The sequence below is a fragment of the Oryx dammah genome, unplaced genomic scaffold (assembly GCF_014754425.2).
Source record: "Oryx dammah isolate SB20612 unplaced genomic scaffold, SCBI_Odam_1.1 HiC_scaffold_1, whole genome shotgun sequence".
Lineage (NCBI taxonomy): Eukaryota > Metazoa > Chordata > Mammalia > Artiodactyla > Bovidae > Oryx > Oryx dammah.
This window is the reverse complement of record NW_024070185.1, coordinates 1,216,951-1,231,573: the sequence shown is the minus strand read 5'-3', so window position 1 is coordinate 1,231,573 and position 14,623 is coordinate 1,216,951. Positions and strand designations below refer to the sequence as shown.

General features: G+C 50.4%; 1 protein-coding gene across 3 annotated transcripts in view; it reads left to right on the top strand.

Annotated features, from left to right (window-relative positions):
• SH3RF1 (SH3 domain containing ring finger 1) overlaps window positions 1-14,623 on the top strand; it is a 157,823-nt gene that overhangs the window by 119,921 nt on the left and 23,279 nt on the right. For all 3 annotated transcript variants that reach the window (XM_040227836.1, XM_040227907.1, XM_040227754.1), the window contains exons 5-6: window positions 8,209-8,511; window positions 9,529-9,639. In XM_040227836.1, coding sequence (XP_040083770.1) covers window positions 8,209-8,511; window positions 9,529-9,639 — 414 coding nt within the window. The remainder of the gene's footprint in view (window positions 1-8,208; window positions 8,512-9,528; window positions 9,640-14,623) is intronic.

Here is a 14,623-nt window from a genome sequence, read left to right as displayed (position 1 = left end):
CCCTTTGTTTCCATGAGGAAAACCCTCTGAGAGCTGAGATTCTAAAGATGGGTTAATGTTTGCTTATTTCTTGCTGCATGAGTGGGCAGTTCCACAGAACATGAAGATGCTCGCGTCCTGTCGAGCCTGGAGCAGAGGCCACGTGAATGACCAGCTGGTGTCTGATGTATGCCGTGCTTTCCTCCGGAGTCCACCAGTTCTTTAGCCTGGCCGCATCCCCCTGGGCCCTCACTAGGCTGGTCCCTTGGAATTTCTGTCTTTACAGCTCATCAGGGATGTTTCTTTGTCCATGTGTCTGTGGAAACACACCTCTCTTCAGGGTCCTGATGGAAACTGTCCTTTCTCAGGAAGCTGTTCTTTCCTGATTCTCCTTTATGGAAACAAAACACAAAGTCCTTACATCAGACTTCCCGGGTTGCAGCTTGTCCATTCTTACAGCCTGGCTTGTGCCTAGAGGGTAGTGATGTGTGTGCAGGATTCCGTGTTTTCCTGGGAGCCTTGTCGTAGGTGAAGAATACTGTTAATCCTTTTATTTCTCTGATATAGTCGTGTTGCAGAGGAGTTGGGGAGAAATAACTCTTAGGCCCCTCACATGTCATCTTGGTAAAAATTCTTTCCTTCCTCCTCTGTGTGCTTTAATGACAGTACATGTCTGATTCTGCCTTTCTCTGCACAAATAGAGGGCCACTCTCCACCAGTTTTTGTGACTGTGAAATGATTCTGGGAGCTACACTGTAGTTGCATTATTTTTCCATTTTTAAAATAAGTTAAGCGTCTTGTCTGGGGACACCCCAAACAAGAGAGTTGATTTGTAGTCTTTCTTCAACAGCCTGGGTCTGCCCTAGACCCCCTGCCTTGCTGTTGCCTCCGAGCTCTTGTGCTGAGAGCTAGTCTTTGTAAGGCTGGCACAGAGTCACTATGATCGTCAAGCTTCACTTGAGAAGTGTTGAGGATATTTTATCAAGAATAATGACAGCTTTTCAAGTTTGAACACCCAGAAGGTTGATTTTCAGAAGTGATGAAATATTCAATAACGTCAGATTACTGAGGTTGCCTTTTTAAAGAGGGAAATCATACCTTAATCAAAGCCACCATATTTTAAGGCTTTAAATTTTGTCATTTGAAATCCTTAGTACATTGTTATGTACATACTAAATTTGGTAGTAACTGAGGCTTTCTATTAAGCAAGAGTTGAGGCCTGTCCTGTGTCCTGAGAGAGACAGGATGCATGTGTGCCCTGTTCTGCACATGTGTGTGGTCTGTTTCATCTTAAGTGTGAAACCCCTGGGGACCGGCCCCTGTGGTGAAGTTGATGAGCTTCAGAAACTGAGTCAGGAGGCGTGGAGCAGCCGCCCTGATGACCCTGATGACAGCGACGCGGCGGGTTCCCTGCCTCATGGCTGTGTGGACAGACGTTTCTCTGCAGGTGGGCAGGAAGAGGGAAGTCCCACACCCCATGCAGCTCTGGGGCTCTGGCCCTCCTGGTGTGGTCCTCCTGGTGGTGGCCTCCCCGTGCACCTGCTTACCTGGGCTGGGCCACACCTGTGCTCCTGCTTTCCATTTCAGGTGTTCACTGCCAGGCTCCGCGTCCTGGGAGGGGGCAGCCTCTCGCCTTCCACGGGCCATTCCCCTGTCTGCAGCCCCTCCCTCTCCCTTTCCTGCCAGAATTCCCTGTGGTGTTCGCCCTCCCGACTGCTGGCTAACTTTGTCCCCTCTGCTCTCCTCTTGCTTCGTTTTCCCAGTGCTGGCGACTCCTGCCGTGATGCTTCCTCCTTCCTTTCCTTGCAAGAGTTACCATCACAACTACTGCCCCCATCTCCTGCCTCCTTGGTGGCTGGGGGTCTTCTTCTCACCTGCGGTTTGGGGCACCCTCCTGGCCCGGTGTCTTCTCCGAGTTTCCTGCCCCTGCAGAGACCCCAGCTAGCATTACCTGCAGGGCGTCCACACTTGGCTTGCAGAGTGCATGCGTGCGTGCTAAGTCACTTCGGTCGTGTCTGATTCTTTCTAACCCTATGGGCTGTCGCCCACCAGGCTCCTCTGTCCATGGAATTCTCCAGGCAAGAATACTAGAGTGGATTTCCATTTCCTCCTCCAGGGGATCTTCCCGACCTAGGGATCGAACTTGAGTCTCCTAAGACTGCTGCAGACTGCTTTTGTTTCAATTGTTGTTCAGATGGAAAAAATCAGGGTATTTTACAGAAGCTTAAGTGTGTAGCTTGCTGGGCTTATGACAGTTGCTCAGAGAACGTAGGGGCAGGGGATGTCCCCTCCAGGTCTGACTGCAGTTGTAGGCCTGAGGTCTCGGCCTCTGTGTGCTCTAAAAGGGTAAGAAAAGGCATTTGTACATTGTACGTATGTAAAACTTTGTAGATCGTCAAGTCCAGCTGTGTGTGATGTCTGAAAAGTAGGAGACGCACGTGGAGACAGGACAGGTGACGGGCAGGCTGGGTCTCAGGTCATGATGAGGGCAGGGGCGCCTGGGTGTTGCGCCACGGTGGTGATGCGCGTTCCCCTGCCCCTGGGTACGCAGGGCAGAGGTCCCCATCCTGCTCCTGAGGAAACAGAAACCTCATTTGAACGTCCCCCAGGACTACTCAGCTGTGGAGACAGAGACCCGAGTCCCCCTGGGCCTTTCACCTCCAGGCTGAGTGTGGCTTTCTGGAGAGTACTTTCCTCAGCTTCCTGAACGAAAATCCTTTCTGGCTTTTGATGGTGTGCTCCCCCCGCTTCATCTCTTATATCGCAAAATCAGAAACCTGAAAAAGAAGATTCCAGAACCTTCCAGTGTATTTATTTTCTGACAGCCAGGCCCACCAGACGGGAGGACAGTTAATGTGCGCTCAGAGCTCAGGGGCTGGGGCTCCCCCTCCTGACTGGACGTGAGACGAGTCCCAGAGTGCCCTTCCCGGTCCTGTGGCACATGGGGCTGGGGTGCTGTGCGCCCAGCCAGCTGTGCCAGCTCAGGACGCATCTGATGCCACTGCGTGGGGCGGGTACCGCTGAGGTCCTTCCTGTCCCACACGTTCCTTGTCTTCAGCGAACCATAGGCGCCCCCGGAGCCCCCCGTGCATCTTGGGGGGCCACTCACGCTGCACCTGTCTTGGCTGGGATGTGGGGCAGTTGCCCGGAGCACACTGGGTGGCAAAACTCGTACAAAAAAAGAATGTGCCTATCTCAGAATCTTTCATATTGATTACATGCCATAGTGGTGATATCTGGGTTTTATGAAATAAAATGCATTATTAATTTTACCTGCTGCTTTTTATTCTTTAAAATGGGGCTACTGGAAAATTTCACACCACATCTGTGGCTACTGTTCCGCTTCTCTGGGTAGCTCTGGTCTAGAGGCCACCCTCCCCACCCCCGCCCTCTGATGGTTCTGGGACCCCAGCGTTTTTCTTCTTTCACCAGATCTGTACAGACATCTAAATGGAGCTGCTACCTGGGGAAGGCTTTTTCAGACCCATTTAAAGACACTCCTGAGTAACCCTTCCAGTCTGCTGGTTATTCCTCTGCTCTCAGGGAGCCTTGTTTTATGAATAAAGACAAAGCTTGCTTTTGTATTTAGATCATCCAGAAACAAAAGCCTTGTTACGCAAATTGCAGAGAACAATAAAAGACTGATGAACATACAAAATCCCCATTGCCACTGTGTGAAAGCACCTTGCAGAGGACTGTAATGTGAGGCAGACACTTTTCATTTCTGCTTCAAGGGGGCTGAGGCATGAATTCCCACCACACAGCATCTTCCCTGGGGATGGCCACTGGCCTGGCAGTGCAGCAGAGGGGTCTCTGTTGAGACCCTCGCTTGTGAAGGTGGGTTTTCAGAGCTGGCAGGAAAAGATGGGGTTATGTAAACTGCTGGGCCACATGCAAGGAAGAACGCTCTGTTCCTGTCTCTGTCTTTACACAAAACAAAATGTCCACATGGTTAAAACACCCAGAAGGACAAAGGGAGGAACCATAAATAAACTGGGAGAAAAGTGGTTTTATTTTTAAAAAATAATTGTAGAAAAAGAAAATTTTTAAAGTATGATGTTAGCTTAAGTACCATAATGGAAAAGATGAATAAATTTGCACATCCAAGAAATACGTATGTATGACAAATATATATCAAGTTAAAAGCTGAATTGGAACAACATTTCTGACTCAATGGATATATGTTGTTGTTCAGTTGCTAAGTCGTGTCTGATTCTTTGCAACCCCATGGACTGCAGCACACCAGGCTTCCCCGTCCGTCACCCTCTCCCAGAGTTTGCTCAGATGCATGTCCATAGAGTCGGTGATGTCATCCAGACATCCCATCCTCTGTTGTCCCCTTCTCCTCTTGCCCTCAATATTTCCCAGCATCAAAGTCTTTTCCAGTGAGTCAGTTCTTCACATCAGGTGGCCAAAGGATTGGAGCGTCAGTTTTAGCCTCAGTCCTTTCAGTGAATATTCAGGGTTGATTTCCTTTAGGATTGACTGGTTGGATCCCCTTGCAGTCCAAGGGACTCTCAGTAGTCTTCTCCAGCACCGCAGTTTGAAAGTGTCAGTTCTTTTATGCTCAACTTTCTTTATGGTCCAACTCTCACATCCATACATACCTACTGGGAAAACCATAGCTTTGACTAGATGGACCTTTGCCAGCAAAATGGTGTCTTTGCTTTTTAATACACTGTCTAGGTTTGCCCTAGCTTTTCTTCCAAGGAGGATATATATACTCTTGTATATGTATATATATACATGCATACATAATATTCCACTATATTAAAGAAACATTTATATGCTATATAAAGAGAACTCATAAATGTATAAGAAAAATACCAACTCAATAGAAAAATGGATAGTGTGGGAATAAGCAATTCCAAGGGAAAGAGAAAGACATACTTAATCTCAGTAATAGAGAAAAACAAATTAAAAGAAAATACAAATTGCCTCTTCATCTGATAGAGATTTTTTTTTAATGGTAATGCCTAATACTATAACTGTTAGAAATTTTAACAAAACATCAGTAACGCCTGATACTGCTAACAGTATGCGAAACAGGGACTTTTTATTCACTGTTTTGTCAGAGGTGATGAGAATGGACACTTTTTTGAAAGTGCAACTTGGCAGTATCATTCAAAAATGCTTTAGGCTGCACTTTAACCTGACAGCTTCACTTTTGGGAGTTTGCCTTGTGGATGTGGCTGTGCAGGCAGGGTGCACAAAAGGAGATGGGTGGGCACCATGCAGCCAGCCTGCCTCTGTTCACAGGAAGGGCTTCTCATGAGATGCTGCGAGTGGAGAGAGTTTAGTTTCTTTTGTGTTGAAATTAACCAGGCAGGTGCTTCATTAACAACATCTCCATGGAAAGTACATGCAAGGGAGTGTTCTGAACTGTCAGACAGGAGAGGTCTGGGAAACAGGTCCAGGATGGTCAGGGGACGAGATGCAAGCAGAAGCTGGCCGAGGCCTGTCACCTTTCACTCATGATAATCGACACCATTTCCTGGTTAAAATAACGAACTCATTACTTATATATTTAAAATCTTTACTTGCCTTTTATTGAAAACCCATCCCGTTGAGGAGCAAACACTCAGTTATGAATTAGACGAGGTTCCTCTATGCAGACCTACTGTGTCCATGCTCTGATGCTCAGAATCTAGACACCAAGTCCCCTGTAAAGCTTTATGGAAAACAGTGACTATTCAGCTTTGTTCTCATTAGATTTTTTTGTTCTCGTTTAGAAAAAGTGAAGCCCTGTCTTAAAAAGATGGTATTCTCTTTGAGAAACAGGCCAACCACACACACACAAAGTATCTTCATGTTTCTTAAATTGCCTTGTTATTACTGCTGTTATTATGTCAGTATTTTCCCCCATGTTTATTTATGCCTCTCGTAAGACTAATTCTTTCTCTGTTTCAGAGTTTCCCCAAAGGGGACATTATCGGTTTTCAGATTGACCAGTCCCAGCCCTGCTGTCCACTCCTGGGTGCTGTGTTTCCCCTCGTGTTCACCCTTGGCAGCTGGTCCACACACAGGGCTGGAGGAGGGTGTTCTAGGGCACAGAACAGGAGTTCTAAGGGTGGGGAGTGTGTTCATGAACACGGATTGTGACCAGAGAAGGTTGTGCAGAGAAAGCTGCACAGAAGTTCAGAGAGACTTCCTCTGGGAGATTGCTGACCCCTGGGGCTGGCTGAGAGGTTTTAGCTTCTAAGATGTCACAGGGCAGCCAGGTCAGCAAAGGCCACATACAGCCCGTGGCCAACTTGAAATCAGATTGCATTCCAACAGTGTGTAAGCACAACGAAACCCTGTGTGTGTGTGTGTGTGTGTGTGTGTGTGTGTACTTGAAGAAACAGAATTCCATGACATTGCATGGAAAGTCATCGGCTCCTTGCTTTCCTGTCTGATTGGCTCGCCGTGGAAGGAGGTGTGCCCAGACTCCTGAGCTCTAGCATTGCAGAGCGGGTCTTCCGTCTCACTGGGTGATGGGTTTGGGGTAAGAAGGATGGAGGCAGCAGCATGAATTCTGATGAGATCGGGTGTTTTCGGGCTGGTATGGCCATAGAGGGCAACATTGTGAATCCTGGGTCTCTTGGCCACATGCCATGATGGTGCTGGAATACAGCTGCCCCTTCCTAGCAGCCCAGCCCCCAACCCCAGCACAGTGGCATTGTGATCCATCCCGCCCCCCCAGCATTTGGGCATTAGCGGGCACTACTCCCCACAGGTCTTGAAAATTACCACGTGGAAAGAACCCTTGCCTTGAAGGAGGGATGAGCTCATGCTAGAAAAACTGTCAGACTAGGTTCTGACTGAGTCCCCAGGGAGCCAGGGTTTCAGGGCTCAGACACCACGCCTCCCAAGCTGCTGCTGCCAGAGCAAGAAGGAGTCCTTGAACATCACCGACAGGATTCCCATCCTTCTAGAAGGACATCCTCAGCCATAGGTGGGAGACAGCCTTAGCCTGTTAAGATGTGACGGTGCATCTGGAAGGAGGTCGGAAAGAGGTGTCTGCAGAGTGCTGGAATGGGGCAGTGTCCACTGTCCTCTGGATTTCCAGGTTCCCTCTGAGTAGCTGGGCTTCCCTGGTGGCTCAGATGGTAACGAATCTGCCTGCAATGTGGGAGACCAGCGTTCAGTCCCCGGTTTGGGAAGCTCCCCTGGAGAAGGGAACAGCAACCCACTCCAGTATTCTTGCTTGGAAAATCCCATGGACAGGGGAGCCTGGCGGGCTACAGTCCATGGGCTCACAAAGAGTTAGACACGACTGAGCAGCTTTCACCTCTAAGGAGTTTACTTGTCATCTGCATGTTGGTTAAGAGATTATACTGCACTCAGTGTTCCCCATTACTGCACTGTCTGGGTGCAGCTGGCTGTTGTGGAAGCTTTCTGGAAGTATTGTTTCTGTCCTCGGGGAGCACAGGCTGCCTGTGTTTTTCCTCTCTTGCTGGCGTTCCCAGCCCCGTGGGCAGCTTTGCCCTGGCTTTGCACTCAGGCAGCCTTTCAAACAGGCCAGTTCACCAGTCAACAGGACTTGGGTTTCAGGTCTTAGCCTGTTATAATTCAAAATGTAAGCTCAGGAAAGTACTGGGCATGTGACACAACGATGGTAATCAGGAGTTTCTACTGATGTTTCTAGGAGGCCCCTGCACAGGGCAGGGAGGCGGGAAGTGAATGCCCTTGGAAGTGTGCGCATGCTCACAGCCACGGTCACTGCCCGGAAGCAGCCCGGCTGAGCCAAGACCGGTGTCAACAGGCTGACCACACAGCCCGCTGCTCACCGTTCTCTGCATTTCCTCTGGAGGCTGGAATAAATCTGTTACCACATCTATGGCTGATTCATGTTGAGGTTTGACAGAAAACAACAAAATTCTGTAAAACAATTATCCTTCAATAAAAAATAAAAGACAGCCAATCATGGAAGGCATGTTTCTGTATACAACCCAGAACTAGATACAATAAGCTGTCATCAAGTGAAAAAAGCAATTAGATATTCTGAAGATTCTTGAGGGAGGGATGTGTTCTCAGCCTTGTGGGTGTGAGGTTGGATCACTTGTTCTCGGTTCAGCTCCTGTTTGTGGTGTAGGAAGAGTGCAGTCCCCATATTGAGAGAAGACGCTGCACGTGGGAAAGGCGTGTACTCGCAGATGCAGACTCTGAAGGACTGACACTCGGCTTTAGACTCGGGTGTGTCGAGAGTCCCTGTCGTGTGACCTCGTCTCTCTTGTCGCTTTGCAGTTTAACTCGGCAGCCAAGCAGCTGATTGAGTGGGACCAGCCCCCCGGGCCAGGGGTCGTGGCTGGGGAGGGGGCCCTGGCCACCACCCCGAGCAGCACGGCCCCCAAACAGCCGGACGGCAAGAAGAACACCAAGAAGCGGCACTCGTTCACCTCGCTGAGCATGGCCAGCAAGGCGTCGCAGGCCGCCCAGCAGCGCCACTCCATGGAGATCAGCCCCCCGGTCCTCATCAGCTCCAGCAACCCCGCAGCCGCGGCGCGCATCGGCGAGCTGGCCGGGCTCTCCTGCAGTGCACCCTCTCAGGTACGGGCCGCCGTAAGGCTTTAAGAGGGTGTGAATTCCAGCAGCACAGACTTACCTGTGAGGATCAGCCATGTGCTGGTTTCCCCACCTTGGCAGCACCTTGTCCCGGGGAACTGAAAGTTCCTTCAGGTCCCCTGGGAATTCATTCGGAGCCTGTCTCTGTCTTGAGCATCTTCTTCCTAATTGTTGGGACTGAGGAAACTAGGTTTAGGATTAAGTTCTTGTTACACAGAGCCCAGCAGTTTTGGTGTGACACTGTTTGCTGGAGAGCAAGGTTGCAGGCAGTCACCTTCCTTCCACCTTTAATAGTGGAAGAAGGATGGCCCATCTGGGCAGGAGCCACCCTCCTCCAGATGTCTGCAGTCATGCTGGGGTGCAGCAGGAGGGAAATCGATCCCGTAGCTCAACACGGGCACGAAGGGACCTGAATAACTCAGTTTCTTCCTAGTGAATTAATCTCAGGTAGTGTTCCGGATAAGACACCTTTGAACACAGGTAGTTTGGTTTGGCATCATCCAAGGGTTTTGTAAACAGTTGCCTGCAATCCGCGGCACATCTGGGCAGTTGCATTTTAATTACGGGTCCCCACGGGAAGGTGCAGGTCCTGAGATGTGATCCTGAAGACGGCACCATGTGCCTTAAGCGTGTACGTAGATTCAGTGTGCTAGAGGACAGGTGAGCATCCAGAGAGCCCCCCTGAACTGGATCCTTGGGGAGGTGCTGATGGGCTGGCTCGTCGTGCGCCAGACAGGTCCAGGCCACACTCATGTGAGGCAGTGGCCATGGGACCCTACACGTGCGATGCCGAGACCAGTGTTTATCAAGGGGCTCCTTGGCGTCTGACGCACATGATGCCCACCACACGTTTGGGCTCAGTAACCTGCACAGGACTCTGCCTCGCCCCAGTAACACACTCCAGGTCTTGTGTGTCTCATTGTGACTTGGCTTCCCAAGGTTAGCTGGTCTCGTCTGTTTCGTTAGGTGTCTTCCTTGTATTCACTGCTGTTTCCTTGGCAGGTTCACATAAGTACCACTGGCTTGATTGTGACCCCACCTCCCAGCAGCCCCGTGACCACCGGCCCCTCATTCACGTTCCCGGCGGAGGCCCCTTACCCAGCTGCCCTGGCAGTGAGTATAGCCCTCCCCTCCACTCCCCCACCCCTGCCTGCTGGCCTGGCCCCTCCACCCTGCTGACACTTACTGGAGGTGGCGGAGGTCTCTGTCTTTCACCTCTGTCTCTGTTAATTTTAGCAAAAAAGTGCGTAAGCTCAGGCCTGCAGCGGCACTTTATTTTAGCAATGGAGGTGGGTGGCCTGAGGTGACAGAAAGAGCCCTGGGAAGCTCTTTCAGTGCTCATTAGAGTTCAGCCCAATTCCCCTTTGCTTCTGTCCAGTTTCTAGGCGGGCTGGTTTATCGAGGGACTGAGGAGGCTGGACTCCCCAGGCTGGGCGGTGCCTTGGTCCCCAGAGCAGGGATTTTTGGCTCTGATCTCAATTCCACTCTGGATCCCTGGTCTCCTGTTGGTCTGTGTGGCCGCAGTGCCTGGGGGCTCTCAGATGAGTGGTTCTGCCCACAACCCCACAGCCTGCAGACACAATCTGACTGGGGGGGACACCCTAACGGGGGAACAGATAGGAGGAGCAGAGCAGTCCTGGGAGGCTGATGCAAAGAGGAACCCCGAGGGGAGAAAACTGAAAGAGCAGAGACAAGGCACGCGACCCTGGGAAGCAGGAAGCAAGGCTCTAAGGATTGCGCCTCCTGAGCTTGCAGGTGAACTGTGGGGAGGGAGCCTGTCTTGTCCAGGACACGACCCTGTTACGTGTTCAGACTCTTTCTTCCAGGGTGAGGGGAATGAGGAGAGAGGAGATCACTGACTCCCCTCTCCCAAGGGGACCCACCCTCCGCCCGCCTCACAGAATCTCTCCTGGCTGTGATGCCCCAGGGGACGCTGTGGCCAGCAGTGGGGGTCCTGATGCCCCTCTCCCAGGGGGACCCCACCCACCGCCCTCTGCCCACCTCACAGTCTCTGCTGGCTGTGCTGCCCAGGGACGCTGTGGCCAGCAGCGGGGTCCAGCCTGGGGCAGGGAACCAGCCCAGTGGTGCGTGAGTGATGCAGCTGAGAGGTCACTCAGCCTCCTTGGGCCTGTGTCCCCTCCTATAAGATGAAAGGCATCCTGTCTGCTCGGGGGAGGTGGCACCGCCCGGGGCCTGGTGGGGGGACTGGGGCAGCTGCCCATTACCCTCTGCCAGCGCGGTGGCAGCTGTGCGTGCCCGCCACTCTGCTCGGAGCCTGGGCTCTGGCTCATCGTTAGGATCCTCTCTGTTCTCTGCACAGGGGAGGCGAGGCTTCCCAGAGGCTGGTTTGTGTTCGGGTTGTGGACTTTGTATATGTTGTGAAGATGGAAGACCGAAGGCCAGACTTGCATCCACCCCAGGCCGGGACCTCACAGCTTGTTGTTGGCTCCATCTACTCGTATTTTCCTCATTTCCTTTTGCCTCATTTTTCTTTTATTTATCATATCTTGATATCTTTTATGAATAGTTGAAAGCTGACTTTGGAATAAGGTGGGCTATAAATAAATGCAGGATTTGTATCTAGCTAGTAGATACTAGTACACTAGAGACTAGTGTAGACCTTTGCAAGCTTTTTGTAGAGTTAAGTAAGCGTGTTCCTGTATTTAAATAGAAGTTAGTAAGTTCCAATTAGCATTCAAGCTGTTTTTTGTTAATGTTTCTGGAACAATTACAGCTTCCTTGATACAACAACTGTGTAGGGTGGGAGACGTTACATTGATTCCTCTGGGGAGAAGGGGGAGTCAGGTAACTTTTACGGAAAGGTGGTTTCCCTGAGGTTCCATTGGCCCTGAGTGTTTCACCCAGAATCAAGTTTCCCAGTCTTCCTGCCCTCTCATCTCCAGAGAAGATCCTGTCTGTCCATCCTTCCTTCCTTCCCTCCCACCCCAGTACATTCACACACTACTGGAATTTCCACTTCCAAATGACCTTTTCATGTGGCAAAATTCTAACTTGATTTGTTAAGGGAAAAATGGCTGATTTTCTGACGTAGAAAATTAATTAGTGGAAGAGACGTAGAACCGGCTGTGTTTCAGCCCTTGTGGGCTGATTATTTTACGATGAGGGAATGGCCTCTTAGCTGGGTGCACGCTAGGGCATCCTGGGCACTGATCACAAGAGAACACGAACCCACAAAATTAATTTACACTCAGCCACTTCATCTCAGGATCATATCAGAGAACCTGAATGTTCAGCACAAGGATTTATTAACGATGTGTCTCTGCCACTTCTGCTTAATGGAAAACTAATTATAAGCAGACCCACGGCCTGTTGTCCCAGGAGACGCCTGGCTCTCAGAGCCCAGAGTCGGCAAGCAGGAGTGCTGGATTTAATGTGTTAGGTTTAAGTGGGAAAATCTCCATAACAGGTGCCCTTTGAATCTTCCATCAACCTGGCGAGTGTCCTGTGTAAAGTGTGAGATCTTCCCAAAACCTAAGGTGCAGTCACAGCAAGAACAGGTGGCGTGATGGGAAGGAAGCCACCCTTCCCTGGTGTGGGTTTTAGGTGCTGAGGCCATGGCTGGACCGGGGAGCAAGCAATGTTTCCAGCACTGTTTCACAAGGTAAAACTGCTTAATCTTTTATGCAAAATGAAATTGTGAACGTGTTGTCCTAATTGTCTCACATGTAATAGTTAAAATGTTAAACATCTAACATTGGAAACAACACTGGTATTCCAAGTAATTCACACATCCACTATTCACAGCAGGGCAGGTTTTCCTCTGCCTGGTTCTGTGGGGAGGAGGGTACAGATCTTGTTCCTGTGTCCTCTGCACACCAGCAGTGGAACTTGTGAAACAAGGGAGGGTGACCCCCAGGGCCAGCCAGGAGGTTTTAGTTACAAGATGTCACAGGGTAGCTGGGGCAGCGAAGGCCGCATGCAGCTTGTGGCGAACTTGAAGTCACACTGCATTCTTACTGTGTGTAAGCACAACTAAACCGTGTGTGTGTGTGTGTGTGTGTGTGTGTGTACCTCAAAGTAAATGATGTCAGCTTCTCAGAAGAGCCAAGATGTACTTGGCCACTGTGGCCCATGGTGGAGGGTCCAGAGGGTCAGGGCAGGGCCCTGGATGTAGGGGCGGGACCGTCACGCTTGGCAGTTGGAGAGGCAGAAGTGGCACCTTTGGAATTGGCAGGATGTGAAACATTCAGAAAACGAAGATCATGGCATCCGGTCCCATCACTTCATGGGAAATAGATGGGGAAACAGTGGAAACAGTGTCAGACTTTATTTTTGGGGGGCTCCAAAATCACTGCAGATGGTGACTGCAGCCATGAAATTAAAAGACACTTACTCCTTGGAAGAAAAGTTACGACCAACCTAGATAGTATATTCAAAAGCAGAGACATTACTTTGCCAACTAAGGTCCGTCTAGTCAAGGCTATGGTTTTTCTTGTGGTCATGTATGCATGTGAGAGTTGGACTGTGAAGAAGGCTGAGCACCAAAGAATTGATGATTTTGAACTGTGGTATTGGAGAAGACTCTTGAGAGTCCCTTGGACTGCAAGGAGATCCAACCAGTCCATTCTGAAGGAGATCAGCCCTGGGATTTCTTTGGAAGGAATGATGCTAAAGCTGAAACTCCAGTACTTTGGCCACCTCATGCGAGGAGTTGACTCATTGGAAAAGACTTTGATGTTGGGAGGGATTGGGGGCAGGAGGAGAAGGGGACGACAGAGGATGAGATGGCTGGATGGCATCACTGACTCGATGGATGTGAATCTGAGTGAACTCCGGGAGTTGGTGATGGACAGGGAGGCCTGGCGTGCTGTGATTCATGGGGTTGCAAAGAGTCGGACACGACTGAGCGACTGAACTGAACTGAACTGAACCAACTTCGGAGAAGGCAATGACACCCCACTCCAGTACTCTTGCCTGGAGAATCCCATGGACAGAGGAGCCTGGTAGGCTGCAGTCCATGGGGTCGCTAAGAGTCAGGCACGACTGACCAACTTCACTTTCACTTTTTACTTTCATGCATTGGAGAAGGAAATGGCAACCCACTCCAGTGTTCTTGCCTGGAGAATCCCAGGGACAGAGGAGCCTAGTGGGCTGCCGTCTATGGGGTCACACAGAGTTGGACACGACTGAAGCGACTTAGCAGCAGCAGTAGCAGCAGCAGAACCAACTTCACAATGACCACAGAGAAGGGCTAGGCATCTCGGGGACCAGGGTTTCCTGATCTGTATCAGACTGTCCTGAGGGCAGTGGAAGCACAGGAGGTTTTCTCATTGCCAAAGACCACGTTGAGCATCTGCGCCTCCTGCGGGCAGAGCTGGGCACCGGCAGCATGGAGACAGCGAGGCGGCGCGTGGCTCCACGGCCGCGTGGATCCTAACCACCAGAGCCTGCCCCCGAGCCTCCACTCCTGGGCGCCAGAGCCATGTTGCTGAGAGCTCCGTGGATAGCACAGGGCCGTGTGCATCATTTCTGCAAGTTGGGGAGCACATGTGCACCCCTCTTCTCGTGTGTCAGAGATGGAGCCCTGTATCCACAGCTGTGAGAGGAGGTCCATTCCCAGAGAGAATTAATTAATCTTCCTAATTACCAGATCCTTAATTACACCTCCCCTTCAGACACCATCTTCCAAGCATCTGTTTCTAGCATTTTAAGTACTTTCATTTTTTTTCTTTTTTTCATAGCTGTGCCTACGACTGACTGGCTTAATTCTACTGGGTATCCAGTTGAGACAAAAGTTCACTTCCGATCTTCTTAACTTTACTGAATCCTGATGCCTGTGTTTTTTTAATCACTAGTGTCAGCGCTTCCATTTTTCTACTTCCAACTCATCGTTTAAAAAAGGCAAGATACTCAGTTGCACACACACTGCTGTTTGCAGGGGGTTGATGCTGCAGGAATTAGTGACAGCGCTCCCCAAGGGGATGACCAGCCACTATCCCTCTATTGGCCGAGCAGCTGAGTTCACAGCACAAGCAGAGTGTTTACAGAGTTGAAAGTGGATTCATTGGAATCGGATGTTTAGGAAGGATGGAATTGGAGGGTGTTTAATGATCTTTGCTCAGAGGACCCAGAAATG